Source organism: Diabrotica virgifera, chromosome 1 (genome assembly GCF_917563875.1).
Source record: "Diabrotica virgifera virgifera chromosome 1, PGI_DIABVI_V3a".
Classification (NCBI taxonomy): domain Eukaryota; kingdom Metazoa; phylum Arthropoda; class Insecta; order Coleoptera; family Chrysomelidae; genus Diabrotica; species Diabrotica virgifera.
In genome coordinates, this window is record NC_065443.1 from 263433475 (window position 1) to 263454916 (window position 21442).

General features: G+C 32.4%; 1 protein-coding gene across 2 annotated transcripts in view; it reads left to right on the forward strand.

Moving 5' to 3' along the window:
* The window catches only part of LOC114337220 (ATP-dependent DNA/RNA helicase DHX36), a 109004-nt gene extending 95598 nt beyond the window's left edge, over positions 1-13406 (forward strand). For both annotated transcript variants that reach the window (XM_028287626.2, XM_028287627.2), the window contains one exon: positions 11590-13406. Coding sequence is in view for 1 of the 2 variants with exons in the window: in XM_028287627.2 (XP_028143428.1) it covers positions 11590-11640 (51 nt within the window). In the remaining variant the exon portion in view is untranslated. The remainder of the gene's footprint in view (positions 1-11589) is intronic.
* The last annotated feature ends 8036 nt before the right edge of the window (positions 13407-21442 follow it).

Consider the following 21442-nt stretch of genomic DNA (forward strand, 5'->3'; position numbering starts at 1 on the left):
CTAAGTTTGATTTGTTTATGTACAAATTATATTTTGTAACGCAAAAAGTTATATGTCGGACAAAAAGTTTGGGCAAATCGAAGGAAATAAATAAAAAACATTTTTTCAGAATGACTTAGTCACATATTGATAAAGCTATTTTAGTTATATATTATTATTTATATTCACATATTTGCATAATGAAATAATAATGTAATTAATATGTCACATGGCAAGAAATAATTTGCTGCCAAAATAAATCGATTAGTTTAAATTTGAAGTTACGATTGCAATTTATTATGAGTTATTGTCAAAAGTGACAGTTTTTCTTAAATGGAAATGTATTCATAAACATAAGGGTAGACAGGGAATACAGTGCAAAAAGTCGATAGGTGGTCTATCTATCTCTTTTAACCAAGCGATCCCGCGCATGTGGCAGACAAAGATAGCTAGACCACTCAATCCATAATATAATTTGCCTGATCTACTATAAATGTATTACAGTGAGGTATCTAAATGATGTTGACATAAATCGAAAGATATCGATTGTAATTGATTGCAGGTACTTTTGACATAGAATAATCACCCCTTATTGAAATTTCAAAAATTATTTTTTTAAATTGTCCGACTACAAAATCTACCCCTTATTTTTTTCCGACAAGTCATTCTTGGTAAGGAATAATTTACTTAATTAAATTTCGTCTTTGTCGGAAAGCTATTTATCACCAGCATTTTTGTCTATATCTTACCTGTTTAGAATGTCCGACTACGAAAACTTCCCATTAATTTTGTCGGACAGAACTTCCAATTGCTTTTTTAACCTTTCATTAAACTCTCATGCAAAAATCAGACTGCTATTCATCACCAACATAATTCCTATGATGTGACATGTTCTACGTGTCGGACTCGTTAAGATGCCCAACATTTTTGTCGGACAAACATTTTCGCATATATTACATAACGTTGGCTATCGAATAAACTTAAAAACAACTTGCTATTTTTCACAATCATAAACTTGTCAGGACGACACGTTTATCATGCTCCACAGTTAAAACTTCCCCTGTTCCATTGTTCCGTGCATCAAAGTTTGTCCGACTAGACACCGTTAAGCTATTAACAAATTTTCAGCTTGCTATTAATCAACTTTTCTTTCTTACGCGGGATCCAGGTCTATAAGCAACGAACCGAACCTCGTTCCGTAATTCGTAGCGAACATTTTGACGTTCCATCAGTAATTGCCTTATCTAAAAGCCGTATCTGCAAGTTGGACGTTGCTACAGTAGCATATATACTTTGCATTATTCAGTTAATAAAATAAAGAAAAATTCTCGTGAAAGAATATGTTGGTAAACACAAATATATAAAAATAGGTGGCAATCATTTACTTTTGGATTTAAAATTTCAGTCTATGAGTGGATTAATTTCATTTTAATTGACATATGACCATTTTTTCTGTTTTCTGGCTGCAGTAAAATGTATTTTGAATTAAATAAATTAAATACATTCTTCTTTTTGTATCAATTAAGTTTCAATTTTGTATCTGGTGTTCTTTGGATTTCAAAGAAATTGAAAATCTCAGTCAAAACGCAAATTTTCTAGTCAAATTTAATAGCTTATTTTCGCTGATTACAAATCTAACATTACTTTTTTTTTTAAACAAAATGGCGAATCCAATATGGCCGAAAAAAATTCGAAAATTTTATTTTAAACGCATATTTGCTTAAAATATTATATTATAAGGTACTTTTGAAATTGCTGATTACCAATACATTTTCTTTATGAAGTACAATATTCAAAACCTATTACTCATGTACAACCGCCCATACATACTCGACAATCGCCAGAATCATGTAATATGCGTCATTTCCCACTTTTGTATTCAAACATCTGCCAGCAATGCATAGGAAGTTATTGGCAGCTAAACCAAAGTGATTCTATATCTTCTTGCTACACTCACCGGCACGAAAAACGGGCACCCTAAAAAATGGGCCATTTTTGATGTATCGTATCTCCTAAACCTGTGGTCAGATTTAAATAATTGTTTTAATATGTTATAGCCTTATACTTTAACAATATCGTTATAATAATATTGATGTTACACAAGTAAATTGTCATTGTATACCGGGTGTACCAATCAAACTGGTTTTCTCAATTTTCACAACACTCTCTGGAATATTCTAGCCTTTATAAAATATTGAAATTAAAACTTAATTAACTATAGCCCCAGGTTTTCTTAACATTCTGTTTTTTTATTCATTCGTTTATGTTGGATAATAAAAAAGTTAGGGACTTTAACAACTAGCCATGTTCTTTATCAATACAGGGTGTTTCTAAATAAGTGCGACAAACTTTAAGGGGTAATTCTGCATGAAAAATTAATGACCCTTTGCTTGATAAACATATGTCCGCAAATGCTTTGTTTCCGAGATACGGGAGGTTGAATCTTTTCTTACAAACTCACGATTTATTTATTGCTCTAAAACCGGTTGATATATGCAAATTAAATTTGGTGGGTTTTAGGTGGTAGATATTGCGCATTTTTTGACATACAATTAAGAATTTTATATTTACCATTGGCGTGCATACGGGTCATATTACCCTATCATATTACCCGCATGCACGCCAATGGTGAATATAAAATTTTTAATTGTAAGTCAAAAAACGCGCCATAACTACCTCTTAAAACCTACCAAATTTCATTTGCATATCTCAACCGGCATTAGAGCAATAAATAAATCGTCAGTTTGTAAGAAATAAATCAACATCCCGTATCTCGGAAAGGAAGCATTTTCGGACATTGGTTTATCAAGCAAACGGTCATTTTTTTAATGCAGAATTACCCCTTAAAGTTTGTCGCACTTATTTTAGAAACACCCTGTATTGATAAAGAATATGGCTAGTTGTTAAAGTCTCTAACTTTTTTATTATCCAACATAAGCGAATGAATAAAAAAACAGAATGTTAAGAAAATCTGGGGCTATAGTTGGGTTTTAATTTCAATATTTTATAAAGTCTAGAATATTCCACAGGGTGTTGTGAAAATTGAGAAAGAAACCCAGTTTGATTGGTACACCCGGTATACAATGAAAATTTACTTGTCTAGCAACAATATTATTACAGCGATATTGTTAAAGAATAAGGCTATAACATATTAAAAAAATTCTTAAATCGGACAACAGGTTTAGGAGATACGAGACATCCAAAATGACTCATTTTTGGGGTGCCCGTTTTTCGTGCCGGTCAGTGTATATATATTTTAAGATTAATAAACATTAGTCGCAGAATTTTGTACTTTTTGAATGTATCTTTACAAAATTTTGATTATTTCAAGTATATTTTCACTATTTATGCATTAACAAATTTAAGGCATTTATTGTTACTAAATCTTAAGTTAACTTACATCTTACATTACTACATACCTACTTAAAAAGAAGAATCTGCTTTGCAGCGATAAAATTAATAAACTACAAAATGTTTTACATCGTTTTCAATCTACGCGTTCTTTTTCACTTTCTCTGCCGGCCTGAATAACCTCGGACATGGCTCACTTGTTCCTGAGCTATGAACCAGATTACATCCAGTCTCATCCTTATACCTGCGTATTACGACTCTACGATGGTATGAGAAAACAGCTGTATATATGAAAATCCATATAGACTTTTTTTCGCCTCATGACCACGTTTTCAGCATTTGGAACCACTGTGCGTTGCGTCGTATGGAGTCAACTAGCCACGTACAAGAAATAACTTAATAATATTAAGATAAACATATTATGTTTTCCATCTTCTGCGTTATTTTGCCGGTTCTTAGCGCACTAATCACTGTATATGGTAGATATAGTTGTTCCATTTTATCTTTACCCAAACGTCATGAATCATTTTCAAATAATTGAAATCAAAACAATTGAAACGTACGTCGATATGTAATATCGTTGATATGTACTGTCAGTGCAATAATTAGGAAATACAGACGGAAAAATGAAAGAATACCCATGAACGATCACATCAATCTTTTTCTATAAATAACAAATGTTTGTTACTCTGAATCAAATAAAAACAAAAACTGCCTTTTATCTTTTTCATCTTTACTCAGATTTGAGTATATAGAAACTGTTTTTCGGTCCTTTTTCCTTGACGAAGAGAAGGTAAATGCGTGGCCAAAGTGTCCTCTATTTGCTTTCTCCTAATTTCGTCGTCTCTTGTGCTTATATATTGTAAAAGCCGGAGATACAGGATGCAGCCAGAAAGCAGTTTATTAACGAAAAGTCTTGGATTTAAAATATTGTTTATTATACTTTTATTTAAATTATTGTAATTGTTTAAAAAGTAGTAAACTTTGTATCTAAGGCTTTTCGTTGTTTTCCTCGCATTGCGAGAGATGTCGCTGGATTGAGTCTCAAAAGGTGTAATCATTGCATCGTGATGGTTTCCCTTAAATAGGCAGGATTGTTGATATTTCTTTCAGAGTTGTGACTACATAGCTTCACTGAGGATGCATGGGATGCTGAAATAGGCTATATGGAGATGGTTGTTGGATTTTTGCAACACCAAGGAAATAATTTTACACTGGTTTTACACTTCTGAAGCTAGGAATAACTAAAGACACTTTTCACAACTAATATTTTATTACAATAACACAAACTTTTGGTATTAAAGTAATTTTTGTGTGGGATCGGACACACGCCCTACTTTCCCGTTTTTTATTATCTTATTATTCTATATAACAACACCTTGGCAACGAACTTTTTTTTTTGAATATTGCGCCTTTGTGTACACTTTGAATTATAGAACATAAAAACATAGAAACATCTTTGTGAAGTGTACACAAGGCGCAAACCACTAAATAAAATATTGAAACAAAATATAGTTTTACTAAATATTAATGTTGGGAATTTATTTCTCCAACATGCTGGGGGGCCTTGGTTTTGATACCAAAACAATATATTCCACCCCTTTTTTTTACACATTTTTTAAAGAATTTATTGCTTATATAAGTATAAAACTTTTACAAAGTTTTAAATTTAAATAGAAATAGTTATAAAGTTAAATTTTATTTATTATTATAAATTGAAAAAAAAAAAATAATTTAAATTTGTTCATCGTTAATTGGAAAAACAGCAATTTTTGTGACAGAACGTAAGTATGTTCCCTTTTTAGTTTTTACTTCCACCACTCTTACCTTTCCGTCTTTACCAGGAATAACTTTATTAATCCTTGCTATAGGCCACCCAAAAGAAGAAACATTGTCCTCCTTTACAAGCACAAGCATGCCTTCTTGTAAATTTGGCAACGATTTTCTCCATTTAGGTCTGTTTTGAAGTTGTGTTAGATAATCTTGGTACCACCTTTGCCAAAAATGCTGCTGCATTTGAACACACAACCTCCAAAATTTTAATCTATTTTCAGGAATCTCAGTTAAATTAGTTTCAGGGAAAGTTGTCAAAGGAGCACCTATTAGAAAATGACCTGGGGTCAAATATTTTAAGTCAGAGGAATCATTATTAATTGCCATAAGAGGCCTTGAATTTAATATTCCTTCAACTTGAGTAATCAAAGTATTAAACTCCTCATATGTTAAAATATTATTTCCCATCACCCTTTTTATATGATATTTAGCACTCTTCACCCCGGCCTCCCATAGACCCCCAAATACTGGAGAATAACTTGGGATGAAGCAAAATTCAATTTTATCATCAAGGCAAAAGTTGTTTAACTTAATGTTGTCGTTTAGAAGTTTTTGAAGTTGATTATTTGCTCCCTTGAATGTGGCACCATTGTCACAAAAGATCTTGGATGGTTTACCCCTTCTAGAAATGAATCTTTTTAATGAAGCTAAAAAAGTATCTGTTGTTAGATCAGAGAGTAACTCCATATGAATTGCCTTCACAGAAAAGCAAACAAACAATGCTATATATGCCTTTGTCGTTATAGACTTTCTAATCCGTGACTGTTTAATTTGGAAGGGACCACAGAAGTCTATACCAACATTCTGAAAGACCCTCGATGAACGTACCCTTTGTTCAGGAAGAGATCCCATTAACTGTTCACTGCACTTGGCCTTACATTTAAAACAGGTTACGCATTTGTGCAAAATCCTTTTAATTTCTTTAGTGGCACTAATAATCCAAAAATTTTGATTTAATGAACTTAAAACTTGTTTCGGACCTGCATGTAAAAGTCTTAAGTGCTCTCTGTGAATCAAAAGATCAGTGATATGATTGTTTTTGGGAACGATCAAAGGATGTTTTTTATTAAAAGAAATATCTGAGTTCTCCAGTCTACCACCAACTCTTAACAGTCCCTGAGAGTCCAAGAAAGGATATAAAGAATTTAAATTAGACTTAATTGCTGTGTTGTTGGTTAGACATTTTATTTCCTCAGAAAAATGAAAACTTTGTTCATACTTAATAATGGTTTTAAGGCTATTTTCTAGTTCTACAACTGTTAAACTTCCAGTAATCTTTTTATTTTTATTTTTTATATTATTTACAAATCGTAGGCAATAAGCCACTATTTTTTGAAGTTTTGTTAAGCTAGAGAATTTTATGAAGAAAGATTCTGGTTTGACCTTAGCTAAAGTGACAACTTTATATTCAGGCAAATGGTCTGGAGTAGAAAATGGAATTTCAAAGTGCAAGAATTCAATATTTGAAAGAATTTCAGGACCATTAAACCAAAGATTGTTTGAATTAATTTCATGAGGTTCAAGTCCACGAGAAAGACAATCTGCTGGATTTTCCTTAGTGTTTATATACAACCATTTAAATTCGGATGTCATTTCTTGAATTTTAATAATTCTATTGGCAACATAGGGATTCAATTTCAAAGGTTCGGATTTTATCCAAGCTAAGACAATGTTTGAATCTGAATATAAAAATACCTTACTGACTTTATCTTTTAACAGTTCAAAAACCTTGTGAGATAGTTTTGAAAGCAACAAAGCACTGTTCAGTTCAAGTCTTGGCATAGTTAGTTTTTTGTTTATAGGAACAATCCTAGATTTGGAACAAATCAAATTTACATGTACTTCATTTTCAAAAATAGTCCTCGCATAAATAACAGCTCCATATGCAATCAAGGAGGAGTCACAAAAGCCAACTATTTCAATATGAAGAGCACCAGTAAAGTTTAAATTTCTTTGGACAGTCACTGTGGGCATGCTCATTAAGCTTTCAACAAAATTTTTCCAAGTGTCAAGTAACTCACTGGAAATTATAGCATCCCATTTGACCTTACTTAACCAAAGTTTTTGCATAATTACCTTAGCAGCTACTAAAACTGGGCCCACTAATCCCAAAGGATCATAAAATTTGGAAACAAAACTGAGAATCTGTCTTTTAGTTACACATTCATTTATATCAACTTTTGGACAACTAAATTTAAAATTATCTGTTTTTGTATCATAAGTCAATCCCAGAGTCTTTACCGTTAAATCGTTTTTGCTGATGTTAATTTCATCAAAATTTTGTTTATTTTTAGGAATATCATTTAAAATTTGTAAATTATTTGAGCACCATTTGTTCAACTCGAAGGACCTTAATTTGAGCAGCGAGATAAGTTCATTTTTTAGTTTTATCGTTTCTTCGATTGTGTCACACCCACACAAAATATCATCAACGTAGGTGTTATTAAGAAGAGCTTTAGAAGCCAAAGGATAGCGTTTACCTTCAGTTCGGGCTAATTCTACCAAACATCTGGTAGCTAAAAAGGAAGAACTTCTTAAACCATATGTTACAGTTTGAAGTTGAATACATTGTAAACTGCCATTTTTCTCTCGCCACAAAATATTTTGTAACTGGCAATGGTCTGGATGTACCAAAACCATTCTATACATTTGTTTAATATCTGTCAAAAGGACGTAATTATATTTTCTAAAAAGAACAAGAATATCGAAGAGCTCATTTTGAACTACAGCACCATTATAGAGATAATCATTGATGCATTTTTTCTTTTTTGATTTCATGCTGCCATCAAAGACTACTCTTAATTTTGTTGTTTTTTTGTCTTCACGTATCACTGGATGGTGAGCCATGAAGTATAAAGAACCACTATTTAAGTCATATGTACTAAGACTTACTATTTTTGCATGCTTTAGAGCTAAATATTCATCAATAAAACTTTTGTATTGAGAGTACAGCTCAGGATTGACTTTAAATCTTTTTTCTAGATTTTCAAAGCGTTTTAATGCTACAGAAAATGAATCTCCTAAATCCAAATCAGGTAGATTTTGTTTTAATGGTAATTTAACTTGGTATTTATTATTTATTACTTGCAAAGAATTTTCAAAATTAATCTCACAAGCTTCCTGCTCTGTCGAATATTCCGGAAAAATTTCTGGAACCTTCTCGGTTTCCCAAAATTGAGAAACAATATTTTCTAAATTATTTTTCATGCTTAAATGAAAAGCAGAAAAATTACAAATTTGTAGTGATGGAGCAGAACCACTAACTATGAACCCAAATAGAGTATTTTGTAATATAATCTGGTCTACTTGTATTTTATCGGAGAGCAAAATATGAAATGAAATATTTGCCCCAAACAATATATCAATTGTGCCAGATTTATTGAAGTCATCATCAGACAATTTAATATTTTTAGGAATATTTAAATTTGAAACATTGAAATTTGTTTGTGGTATATCACTAGTAATTTTATCAACCACAGAACATTTTATATTTGTGCTATAATCAAACACACATGACTCAATTTTTAAATTTACAGCCTTTTGCACATTGGTAATATTCTCAGAAATACCTAAGATATTGACATTATTATTAAATGTTTTTAAGTTTAATTTACTTACCAATCTACTTGTTACTAATGATATTTGAGATCCTGTATCCAGGAGACCTCTGGCAGTGATATAATCACCCCTTTTTGTTCTAATTTTTACCTTCACTGTTGGTAACAGAACATTATTAATGTTTTCATTTATTGAACCAAATGTAGTCACCCTATCGTCTGCATTACCACTGTTACCCTGTCCAGTGCTGTCTAATGGAGTTTGTCTGTCCACATGCAGAAGAGAATTATGTTCTTTTCGACAAACTGAACACCTGAAACTCATTTTACACCTACCAGGATGATTATTCAAACAAATTCGACAAGCCTTATGACTGTCTATAAAAGACACTCTATCATTTACTGAAACAGATTTGAAACTGGAACAATTATAAATTTTATGGCCTGAGGATGAACAAAAGCTACACCTGGTTTCTAATTTGACTTTACTTGTAGCCAAGTGAGTTTTTTGATACCTTTCTTTGTTAGTGCTACATTTTTTATCTGGAGTGGTTACAGTTTCTAAAGCTGTAGCCCTATTTTCAATATAAGATAAGAAATCTTTTAAATTTGGCAATTTTGAGTTGTCCCTATCAATTTGAAATGATCTATTAGTATAGTGATCTAGTTTTTTAGTTAAAATGCAAATAAGGATCATATCCCAACTTTCTACGGGTTGCTTTAAGTTTTTTAGTGCACCTAACTGCTGTCTCACTTTACTAATGAACTCACGTAAGGCGGTGGAAGTTCCTTTTTGAATGGAGGGAATGTCAAGTAGTGAATAAATGTGAGAATTTATTAATATTGTTTCATTGTTATAACGGTTATCTAACATTCTCAATGCATCATTATAAGAGTCATTTGTTAGAGGTAGATCATTTATTAGGCTTCTTGCCTCTCCTTCCAAATGATTCTTTAAATGAAAAAGTTTTTCAACATTTTGCAGTGACTTATTTCTATCAAAAACAGCTAGAAATAAATCTATAAAAGGTCTATAACTTGTTAAATCTTTGCCGTCATAACAAGGAATTTCTATTCGTGGAATATTTGAAGAATAAAAAGAATTATTTACATCTTGTGGATTAGTACTTACGCTCTGTATTACTGTTTTTGAGAGTTGACTATTAATTTTAGCTAATGTGTCAAAGTATTCCTCTCTAATATTATCAATGGAATCTGCATACCCCTGTTCACAACATAAAATTTCACAATGAAGATCTTGAAGTTTATTAAAATTTTCTATTAGTAAGTCTTTCCTAGTTTGTAATTGATTAATTATTAATTCAGAAATTTCTTTGTCCAAATGTTTTTCAACAAACCTTGTAATAGTTTTAATAGACTGAATTTCTTGAGATTTTTTAGTTTTTAGCATTTCAATATCCTTTTTAGCGGGCATTTTTTTTTTATATGAATCTACCTAAAACTTAAAAGGTAAAAAAAACTATTTTAAATATCAAAATAACAAAAATGTTGACGATTATTTACAAACCAAAACACAAACAGTCAATTTATTTAATTTTGCATTCACTGTCAATGTCAGTTTTCTGTCACTTCATATATGATCGATTTCATAAAACATCGATTATTTCTCTCGATCGCTTGATAACCATTCGACGTCGGTCGTTCGCCCTCTTTTACATAGATGGCGCTATTGTATGAGCTTGACGTTTTACAAAATTAATTTTTTAATGATTTTTCTTTTTTGTAATTTCTTTTCTAATAATTTCTTTTTTGTTCAATAATTTCTTCTTTTTTTTTTTATTAGGTGTGTTTCTTACCTTCTGGAAATTGAGTAATTCCTAGCTTCTTTTTATTTCCGGCTCGACTGGATCAAACTTGATGTTGGATTTTTGCAACACCAAGGAAATAATTTTACACTGGTTTTACACTTCTGAAGCTAGGAATAACTAAAGACACTTTTCACAACTAATATTTTATTACAATAACACAAACTTTTGGTATTAAAGTAATTTTTGTGTGGGATCGGACACACGCCCTACTTTCCCGTTTTTTATTATCTTATTATTCTATATAACAACACCTTGGCAACGAACTTTTTTTTTGAATATTGCGCCTTTGTGTACACTTTGAATTATAGAACATAAAAACATAGAAACATCTTTGTGAAGTGTACACAAGGCGCAAACCACTAAATAAAATATTGAAACAAAATATAGTTTTACTAAATATTAATGTTGGGAATTTATTTCTCCAACAATGGTGGTCCAACTCTGAATCAAATAAAAACAAATACTGCCTTTATCTTTTTACAAAATAAGTTATTGATGTGATCGTTTATGGGTATTCTTTCATTTTTCCGACTGTAGCTTTTATCGGTGGACGTATTTTATAAATTGTACATTTATATTTAATTATGTTAAAATATATTTAACACAATATAACTTTATAAAATAAAAACAATATAAGTTATAAATTCCAATAAATACCACACATGCGCTAATGTCACTGCTACTGAAAATGATAAACGACAAAATTCATAGTAAACAAGGTATCAAAGGCATACCGTAATATTTGTCATTTTTTAACTTATTATGGTTCCTATGGACAAGCGGCTAAATTTTGCGATACTAGTTTCTGTGAGTAAAAAAAGAGACATAGTATAAAAAATAATTCGTGAATAATTTTATGCAAGGGCAAATATAGAGTAGAGGATCTATATTGCAGAGTATTGAACATTTGCGTCCACCATTTATCCCTGTAATATCTATTATTGTGGCACCTTTTCCAAGTTTAAATGATATATACTATTACATAACAGCGTTTTTCTGCTTTATATTGATGTAATTTAATTCCCTTTTTTTATTTTTAGGAACGAAGAGATGACTTTTATGATAGTTATGACAGATGGAAGCATTACTAAAAAGCTGTGTCTTCGATGTGATAGTGGGAATGATAGTGCAAACAAAAAATACCTTTCATAATTTGAAACCATTCTTTATGGGACAAGAGGCTATGTCGTCTTCGTCTTTTACAAAATGGAATTGTATTCGAAAGAAGACTATTACAATTATTTAAGATATTTTTCCTGTAGTTTCTCCATCAATTTGTTAAAATTAAGTTAGGTACTGTTTTTCTTCTCCAGTGTAATTGCGGTGTATTTTGTTTCACAATATACGGAAAATAGCTATTTGTATAACAAGGGAGGAAGAGGCACTTTACTCCCATGTTATACATGATTTTCCCACCTTCCTCAAATAACAAGTCATTTTTTCATCTTTAAATAATTTATTTATGTAATTAAGTAACACAATTTATTAGAAAACTAAAACTATAGTCGGTTCGCTAAACTCAGACACAACTGGCTATTGATTTTAGTAGGTAATTTTATTGTTGTTGGCCAATTTTGCCAAAATTGGCAAAATTACTAACTATGTAGTAATTATTAACTAATTAGTAATTATTTTTTTGTCAATTTTACGAAATTGGCAAAATTACTTATTAAAATAACTAGCCAATTGTGTCTGAGTTTAACAAACCGACTATAACAAGTAAGTACAGCAGAACTGTCAACTGTCAAACAGAAGTCAAATTATTAATGTAAACATTGTTAAATCAAAATAATAATTTACTGTTTTTTCCATTCTGCAAAATACAGGGTGTTCTATAAATAAACGTTAAAATGTATAGATACTTACGTAATAGATAATAGAATATTGTATAGGGCGTCAATAAGTTATTTCATCAATGACATGCCATGACGTCACTTTTACTTTCACTCCCTAGGGAGAAAAGTACGACTTTGCTCCCTACAATCAGGTCAGGAAAAGTATACTTTCGGTAGAGGTAGGTGGAAAACAATTTTTCCACCTACCTCTACCCAAACTATATATTTCCTGACCTGATTGTAGGGAGCAAAGTTGTACTTTTCCTCCCTAAGGAGACAGAAGTCGTACTTTTCCTCCCTAGGGAGACAAAGTACAGTTACTCACTAGGGAGTAAAAGTAAAAGTGATGTCATGATATGTCAATGATGAAATAACTTATTGACGCCCTATATAATATTCTATTTTCTATTACGTAAGTATCTACACATTTTAACGTTTATTTATAGAACACTCTGTATTTTGCAGAATGGTAAAAAACAGTAAATTGTTATTTTGATTTCACAATGTTTACATTAATATTTTGACTTATATTTGACAGTTGACAGTTATGACTGTACCTACTTGTTAGTTTTAGTTCTCGAATAAATTTTATTAGTTAGTTACATAAGTAAATTATTTAAAAATGAAAAAATGACTTGTTATTTGAGGAAGGTGGAAAAATCATATGTATAACATGGGCGTAAAGTGCCTTTTCCTCCCTTGATTGATTACTGCCCTCCGCTACGCGTCGGGCAGTAAACTTCATTCTCGGGAGGAAAAGCAGCACTTTGCTCCCTTGTTATAAAAATAGCTATTTCCTAATTTAAAAAGACATTAATTTATTCTTACCTTTTTACGAAACGACTGGTTAAAAAAACTATTTTAGCTTAGTATATATTATGACTTTTCATGTATATGTAAAGAGTGTTTTGACCAAAATGAGTTAATGGTCTTGTGTGATTTAATGTACATTTTTGTTTAGTTAAGTACTATTAAAGGAATTTATTTTGTGATAAATATTGAAATAGAAAAATTAATACATACCGATGCGTTTTCTTTGTACAGGGTGAGGCAGATAAAAGGCCAATTAGAAATATCTCGAGAACTAAAGGTAACTAACTTTATATTTTGTTGATAACTGCTTGTGAATAATTTTTACTTGTAGTTTACGTAACAAAAAAAATACTAAATTTATAAGACAGTTGAGCCTGGGATCACTAAATTCGAGTTTACTAAATTTACTAGACAGTTTCGGATTCGACTCAGTGAACGAAGTATTACACACCTTATCCTTAGGTAAACTATTAAAGTAAACTTCTTATTGTTGCACACTTCCTTACTGAAAAAAGAAGAATAATCTTAAACAAGAGTGTCTGCTGTTTATTAATTTTTATTGAACACTTTCTATTTGTAAATAACAATCTATATTTGACTAAAACACCCAAAAATAGATATTTCAATCTCTTGATGCAGTTTTATTTTGTTGATAAAAATTACGTGTGAATAATTTTTTACTTTAATTTAAAATTTACATTGTCTTTGAGCACATATTCTTCGTTATACAGTAACTTCCATCCAATTACAGTCGAAATGTGACTAGCAACGTAACAAAAACAATTAATTAGGTACTTAATTTACTAGATACATAACTGAGACCATGAATCAACTATACACAGTATATTTTGTTTACAAAAATGAAAATTAAAATTTTGGTGAGAGCCTTTTTAACAGTGTAAATTTTGGCGAATAGGGCATAGTCATTTGTTTCGAGCTTCTGTCATATCGTCGGTCCCAAGGCAAAACCATGAATGTGCAAAATTGGTAATTTTTACCTATCTACATTTTCAAGCACCTCTAAACCAGTTCTTGATAATGCCAAACCAACGAATCTGCAAGCATCATGGTTTTGGTGGGGGTAGGTGTACTGCCTTTGACGTATCTTAGTTTGTATTCGACTGTCGCAACGCGCGTATCGTGAATGTGACACTTTCGTGGTTTTGGCCTTACATTAAAAGTTCCAAGTCAGTGAATGTGGTACATTTGTTGTTTTGACATTGTAAGTGTATGGTATACTTTGTCACATTCGTGTATAGATTTTGAGTAGTGGAAAATGAATTATGGACAAAAAAAATAAGGTGTGCCGCGAATTTTTCATATCTACACTGAATGTAACAGATCCATTCATAAGAATAACTTTACAAAAACGATCTTATACTGGAACAATAGAAAAAGACTGCCGTGGCAAACATAGTCCTGCTAATAAGTTAACTGAGGATTGTTTGCAAATGGTACGTGATCACATTTTATCATTTCCTGCAGTTGAGTCCCATTACTGTAGGGCTTCAAGTAAAAAAATTATTTGGACCCTACCCTAAACTTGTCCATAATGCACAATATGTACAAATCACAATGCAAAGAAAAAAATATTCGCTCTGTTTCAATCGAAAAATACAGAGTTTTTAAAAAATATAACGTGGGTTTTTTCTAGCCAAAGAAGGATAAGTGCAATATAAATATGTTTGGCACAGAAAATATGACTGGAGAAGAAAAAGAAGCCCAAGAACAAACTTTCCAGTAACACTTGAGAAGAAAGGAATTTGCACGCAAGGCTCGCAGTGCTGATAAACTGGAACTAATAGACAATTCTACTCTATTAGCATTAAATTTTGACCTTGAAGCTGTACTCACAACTCCAAAGGGATCTGCAGGACAGATATTTTACTTGCGCAAGTTAGCTGTTTATAACTTGACAGTTTATAATATTGGAAATCAAGATGGCATTTGCTATCTATGGGATGAAACCCAGGGTAAAAGGGGTTCAAATGAAATCGCTTCTTGTATCCATGAATACGTATTATCTAATACAGAAGTAACAGAAGTTAGAATGATGTCAGATGGCTGTGGTGGCCAACAAAAAAAATTCAAATTTTGCTGCTATGTGTATGCACCACATTTCTGTTCATCATAGCTTGAAAATCATAGATCATAAATTTTTCGAAAGCGGACACACTGAAATGGAATGCGATTCCATACATCCTAAAATTGAGCACAAAGCTAAGCATGTTACTGTATACATTCCTGAAGGTTGGGCGCAAGTAATACTAGATGCTTGTATGAAACCAAGCCCATTTTAAGTGAGGAGTAGAAGCTTTGATGATGTTTATGATTTTAAAGAATTTGCAGCGCAAAAATTTGAGATGAACAAAATACCATGGCGTAAGGTTTGCTGGATTCGTTATCTTAAATCGGACATGACGAAGGTGTTTTACAAAATAGATTTTGAACAAGAATTTCATGAGATAAACTGCATGAAACAATTTCGTGGTCGACCAAAAACAGCGGAGTTAAAAAAATCATACGAATGTGAGTTACCCATTGCGAAGCCAAAATATCAGGATTTACAACAAATGTGTTCTGACTTAACAATCCCAAAAGTTCATCACAGTTTTTACAAGTCGCTAAAATTTAATGACCATATGACAGTGAAAATGCTGACTCAGATGAAAATTATACCATTTCACTTCATACTCAAGCTCATTCAAGCATATGAATTTAGTTCCTTTTTGCATTTTCAGTATTTTCTGAGAAAACCTTTTTCGTTTTTATAGTTTATTTTGCCAATGATTTAGAAGTTTAAATTGTTTTCTTTGCTTAGATTTATAGCTCCTGAGTTTTTCCTAGTTTCCCAATGAAAATACACATGTTTATTGATATTTCAAAATAATAAAAATATTGAAAATCATTGTGTCTTTAGGTTTAAGTAAGTGATTTGAAAGAAAATTTTGCAATGCCAAATCCAAGAATGTGACATTTTGAAAGGTGGGGGCTAATAAACAGAAAAAATAATAAGCAAGTCATAAACTGTCTAAGTAGGTCCTATATCTCCCAAGAAATGAAATTATTCCGACAAAAATCTGAATTTTCACAGAGTATCAAAACCTTCAAATCCAAATATCTCCAAATCACGATTTTTCACATTCATGGTTTTGGCATTTGGCCGACGATATGTCGTATAATCCGTGTATATTAATATCAGATTATACAACATTATGACAGAAGCTCGAAACAAATGACAATAGATGAAAAGCCCTATGCTCTGTTATTTACAAATTCGGGTACAGTTTTTATCAATAAATCATTTTATGTACTTTAAAAACGTAATATTAAACAATTAAATGTAAAAAAATAAACGAATACAAAAGTATAATATAACAACGAAATATACGAATAAAATATAAAGTTTCATAAAAGTTAAAAAAGGAGCTAATTCACGGGACAACAAAATAACCATCAGCTAAATGGTTTGCCCTAGTCTAGTGTCGATTATTGTTTTTACCCATTTTGAAAAAATGTGAAAACGTTCAATTATCCATGTCTGTCTGTCCGTAAACCTTGTAAACACAACTACTCTGTCATTAGACAAGAAATAATGACAAATCAGGTGTCGAATGAAAGCTGAAAGCTAACCCCCGGAAGGTATTAAAGGTGAGAAATGTGACCTTGGACTTCCGGTTTTTGCAATCGGACGTACCTACTCTTTTAAAGCCACCGAAATAGTACAAGCAATATATATTATATATAGGGCGGAGGATGCTCTAAAGCTGTAGAGAAAGCAAATCCTCTAGGAGAAGGAATACTCCAAAATCAAACCCTGGTCCTCCAGGTCGGGGGTTGAGGCATCGGGTTAACTCCCCGTTACTCGGAAAAATTCAAACTGTTAAAAAACCTAGCGAAACGCCTCGGAATCGATTGATTATAAAACGACGACACATGCTACGGAAAAGGATGACGAATATTGGAACTTGGAACGTACAAGGCTTTAAACAAAAAATAAATGAAGTAATACACGAAATAAATAGACTGAACATAGACATCGCAGTGATTACCGAAACAAAACGAAAGGGTCAAGGATCAGAAAATATCGGAGAATATGATTACTTCTACAGCGGGGTACGAAAGGAGAAAAGAGCCCAACAAGGTGTAGGTATACTTATACGCAAGAAACTAAGGAGATTCATAACTGCTTGGGAAGCCATCAGCGAAAGGCTCATAAAAATGAATCTAACTATCAAAGGAAAAAAGATTACGATTATTGGAGTATATGCAGTAAACGATGATGCACTGGTGAATATTAAGGACGACTTTTTTGAAAAGCTACATTCAGAAATTGCAAATATCGGCAGATCACGAGAAATTATAATCTTGGGGGACCTAAACAGTAGAACAGGCAAGAAACAGCACAATAAAGTCATAGGCCAATATGGTGAAGAAGCTATAAATGACAATGGTACTAGGCTAATAGCCTTATGCGAACAAAATGATATGAAAATCACAAACGGATTCTTCCAACACCGAGATATCCATAAATATACATGGACACAAAATACCCGAGGGCTGAAATCAATCATAGACTATACAATCATAAGACAAAAGACTAAATTGATTGTACAGGATGTGCGGGTATATAGAGGAGCCACTTGCGGCAGTGACCACCATCTATTAAAAACAAAGCTCACAATAGGAATAGATAGAGCAAGAGATTTAAAAGAAGCTGCAGCGGAAATAGAAAAATTAACAGAAAAGAAATACAACCTAAACAGCTTAGAACAAGAAAGCGTGAGGGATTTATACAGGAGTAGATTAGATAAAAAGTTAGAAACCATGCAATTTACCAGCAATGAAGAGCATTATCATTATATAAAAACATGTCTTCAGGAAGCAGCAACAGAGGCCCTCGGACTCCAAATAAAAAACCACAGAAAAACTCCGTATTGGTGGGACGAAGAAATAGAACAAGAGATTAAAAATAAAAGAGAGAAGTATAAAAAATTTCTGAACACAAGGACCGACGCCGATAAGGTAGAATACAAGAGGGTCCAAGCTAAAGTGCGAAAAATGATATGCCAAAAGAAGAATGAGGCTTGGGAGCAAAAGTGTAACATGATTAACACACATTTAGGAGGACGGAGAAGTACAGAAAGTTGGAAAGTATTAAAATCGCTACGACAGGAAAAGAAAAGAGATATAATATCAGCAATCACACCGGATCAATGGGACGAATATTTTGAAAAACTCCTAAATGAGGACAGAGCGGAATTTTTAAATAACAGTGATACCAGCAATGTAAATATCTTAGCCTCACCATTACGGGTAACAACAAAAGAAGTAGAAGAAGTATGTAAGTTTTTAAAAAATAACAAAGTACCAGGACCAGGGAACATACCAGCTGAACTAATAAAATATGGCACAACAAAATTATATGAAAACCTGGCTAAACTCTTTCAAAGATGCATCAACGGAGCGGAAATCCCAGAAGAATGGAAGACATCATGGATATCCACCATACATAAAAAAGGCAGACGGGATCAATGTGACAACTACAGAGGCATCGCTGTAACGAACTCGATCAGCCGAATATACGGAAAACTGATTAAAAATAAAATCGAAAACGAATATAAAGATATAGAAGCTGAAGAACAGGCAGGATTCAGGGCAGGGAGATCAACGGTTGACCATCTGTTTTGTATTACACAGATTATTGAGAAGAAACTGGCCGTCAACCAGGAGGTGCATCTGTTATATGTGGACTTAAGAAAAGCGTAGATAGCATCCCACAAAACAAACTATGGGAAGCATTAGAGAAAACCAATATAAGCGCAAATTTAATAACAGCGACGAAACAATTGTATACCAAAACTGCATCAAGGGTGAAAGTTGGAAGCAGGCTATCGAGAGGATTCCAAATTAGCAAAGGCCTAAAACAAGGGTGCTGCCTTTCACCGACATTATTTAAGATCTACCTCGAACAAACTCTAAAACTTTGGAAACGCAAATGCAAAAACATGGGATTACCGATCAGCAACAATACAATATACACTTTGTCATTTGCAGACGACCAACTTGTACTAGCGCAAGACTACGATGATATAGAATATATGACAAGGAAATTAATAGAGGAGTACAAAAAAGGTGGTTTGGAAATAAACATAAAGAAGACCGAATATATGTGTATCGGTGGGACACAGCAGGACCTTACACTGGGGAATGGCGAAATTATTAAACATTGCGACGCATATAAATACCTGGGTATGACCATCACACAAGAAGGAAGCGTAGACCGGACGATAGAAGAAAGAAACAACCAGGGAAGAAAAGCAATTACCCTTCTCAATAGCATCCTGTGGGACCAGTCAATATCAAACAACAACAAACATAGAATATACAATACAATTGTTAAGAGTATAATCACTTACAGCAGTGAAGTATGGCAAATAAAAGAAAGATACAAGAGAAAACTTGAAGCAACAGAAATGGATTTCTGGAGGCGCTCAGCAGGAAAATCAAGATTAGAAAGGGTAACCAACAACAGAATTAGGGAAATAATGAATGTGAAACACACAATAGTAGATGACATTAGTACCAAACAGCTTAGATGGTATGGACACGTACAAAGAATGTCCGAAGAACGACTCCCGAAACAAATCCTAACGTGGACCCCTCATGGTAGACGAAAAAGAGGAAGACCCCGCCTTAGTTGGAGAGAAGGCATAAATCGAGAAATGAGAGAAAGAGAATTGGATGAAGACCTTTGGATGGACCGAAGTGAATGGCGACTAGGCATCGGAAGACGTAGGAGAACGTTTTAAAACCGATATATATATATATATATATATATATATATATATATATATATATAATATATATTATATATTATGCGACGCGCCTTAGCAAGACGAACACAAATACTTCCGGTTTCATGTTTGTCTGTCTGTCCGCGAATATACCTAACTCCTACGTTATTAGAACTAATAGAATGACAAATGAGGCGCGGAATGAGAGGTTATAACACTGGCGAAGCGTCCATGTAACCACTGTTACCATTGGTAACAGTTACCATGACGATGAATAATTCCATTTACCAATAAAAATATATTATTATATTATGTGTTAATAGTATTATACCCACCTAATTCAGTAAATAGCCAACTACTCGTAGACACACGAAAATATTAACGAGTTTATGTGACTCAGTTGCACTTTATTATACTCTGTTACCGGTCTCATTTGTGGTTACAATGGTTATATCCTCGCTGTCGCTCGGGAACCCTCTAGTGTCTGAAAATTTTAAAGGAGCGACGGCGTAACGCGCTGTGTATATCAGTAGCCCTGTTACCAGATTTAAATTTGGTTACAGTACCTATGAAAGTGTGCGTGCAGTTAACCATGGATGAGTGTCGCTGCGTAATCGATCAACTACTTGAAAAGTAATTCTCCTTGTATAATTTTGAAGAAAAAAATGAGATTATTGAAAATGAAAGACCTATTTTAAACAATTTAAAAAAGGAATCAAAAAAAGTAGTTCGATATTTTAAATTTAGTTGGTACAGTGAAAATCCTTGGTTATGTGGTTGCAAGAAAAATAGATTGTATTGTTGGCCATGTCTTCTGGTTTCTACAGAAAAATGGGTGGACCAGGTTAACGATTTAAATAGTTTTAGAGTTTTAAAAAGGAGACATGAAATTTCTCCGTTACCTACATGTAAGATGTATACCCAATTTGATTCAGTTACATATTATTAGAATATTTGAAAAAAATAGATAGGTATATCCTTAGCACACTTATTGGGACCGTGCAAGTTCGGCAAAGCGACCCCTATTTCTACGCTCTATACTAAAATTCGCACTTTTAATTATATTGGCCAATTATATTAGTCCTGGTTACTGGATAATTGTCAAGGCCATAGTCCAAAAAATAATAAGAAGAAAAAATAAGATTCAGGTTATGTTATGAAATCGTCAACAATTGTATGTAGTAAATAAAATTAGTTATTAAAATGCAGTACTGCAGGCAAAATAAAATTAATTAAATTTACCTTTATATAATAATTGCATATCATATCAATATTGTGGAGCAATATATAATTTTTCTGCTTCATTGACAGAAGGTATGAAATATACGTCAATTTGACAATTTAAATTGATAATATGAATTATTTAAGATAGTTGCAATATTTCTCCGCGACTCGCGCAGGGTCGTTTCTCGTTTTCCCTTCCAAGTACTTGCACACCGCGAATAATA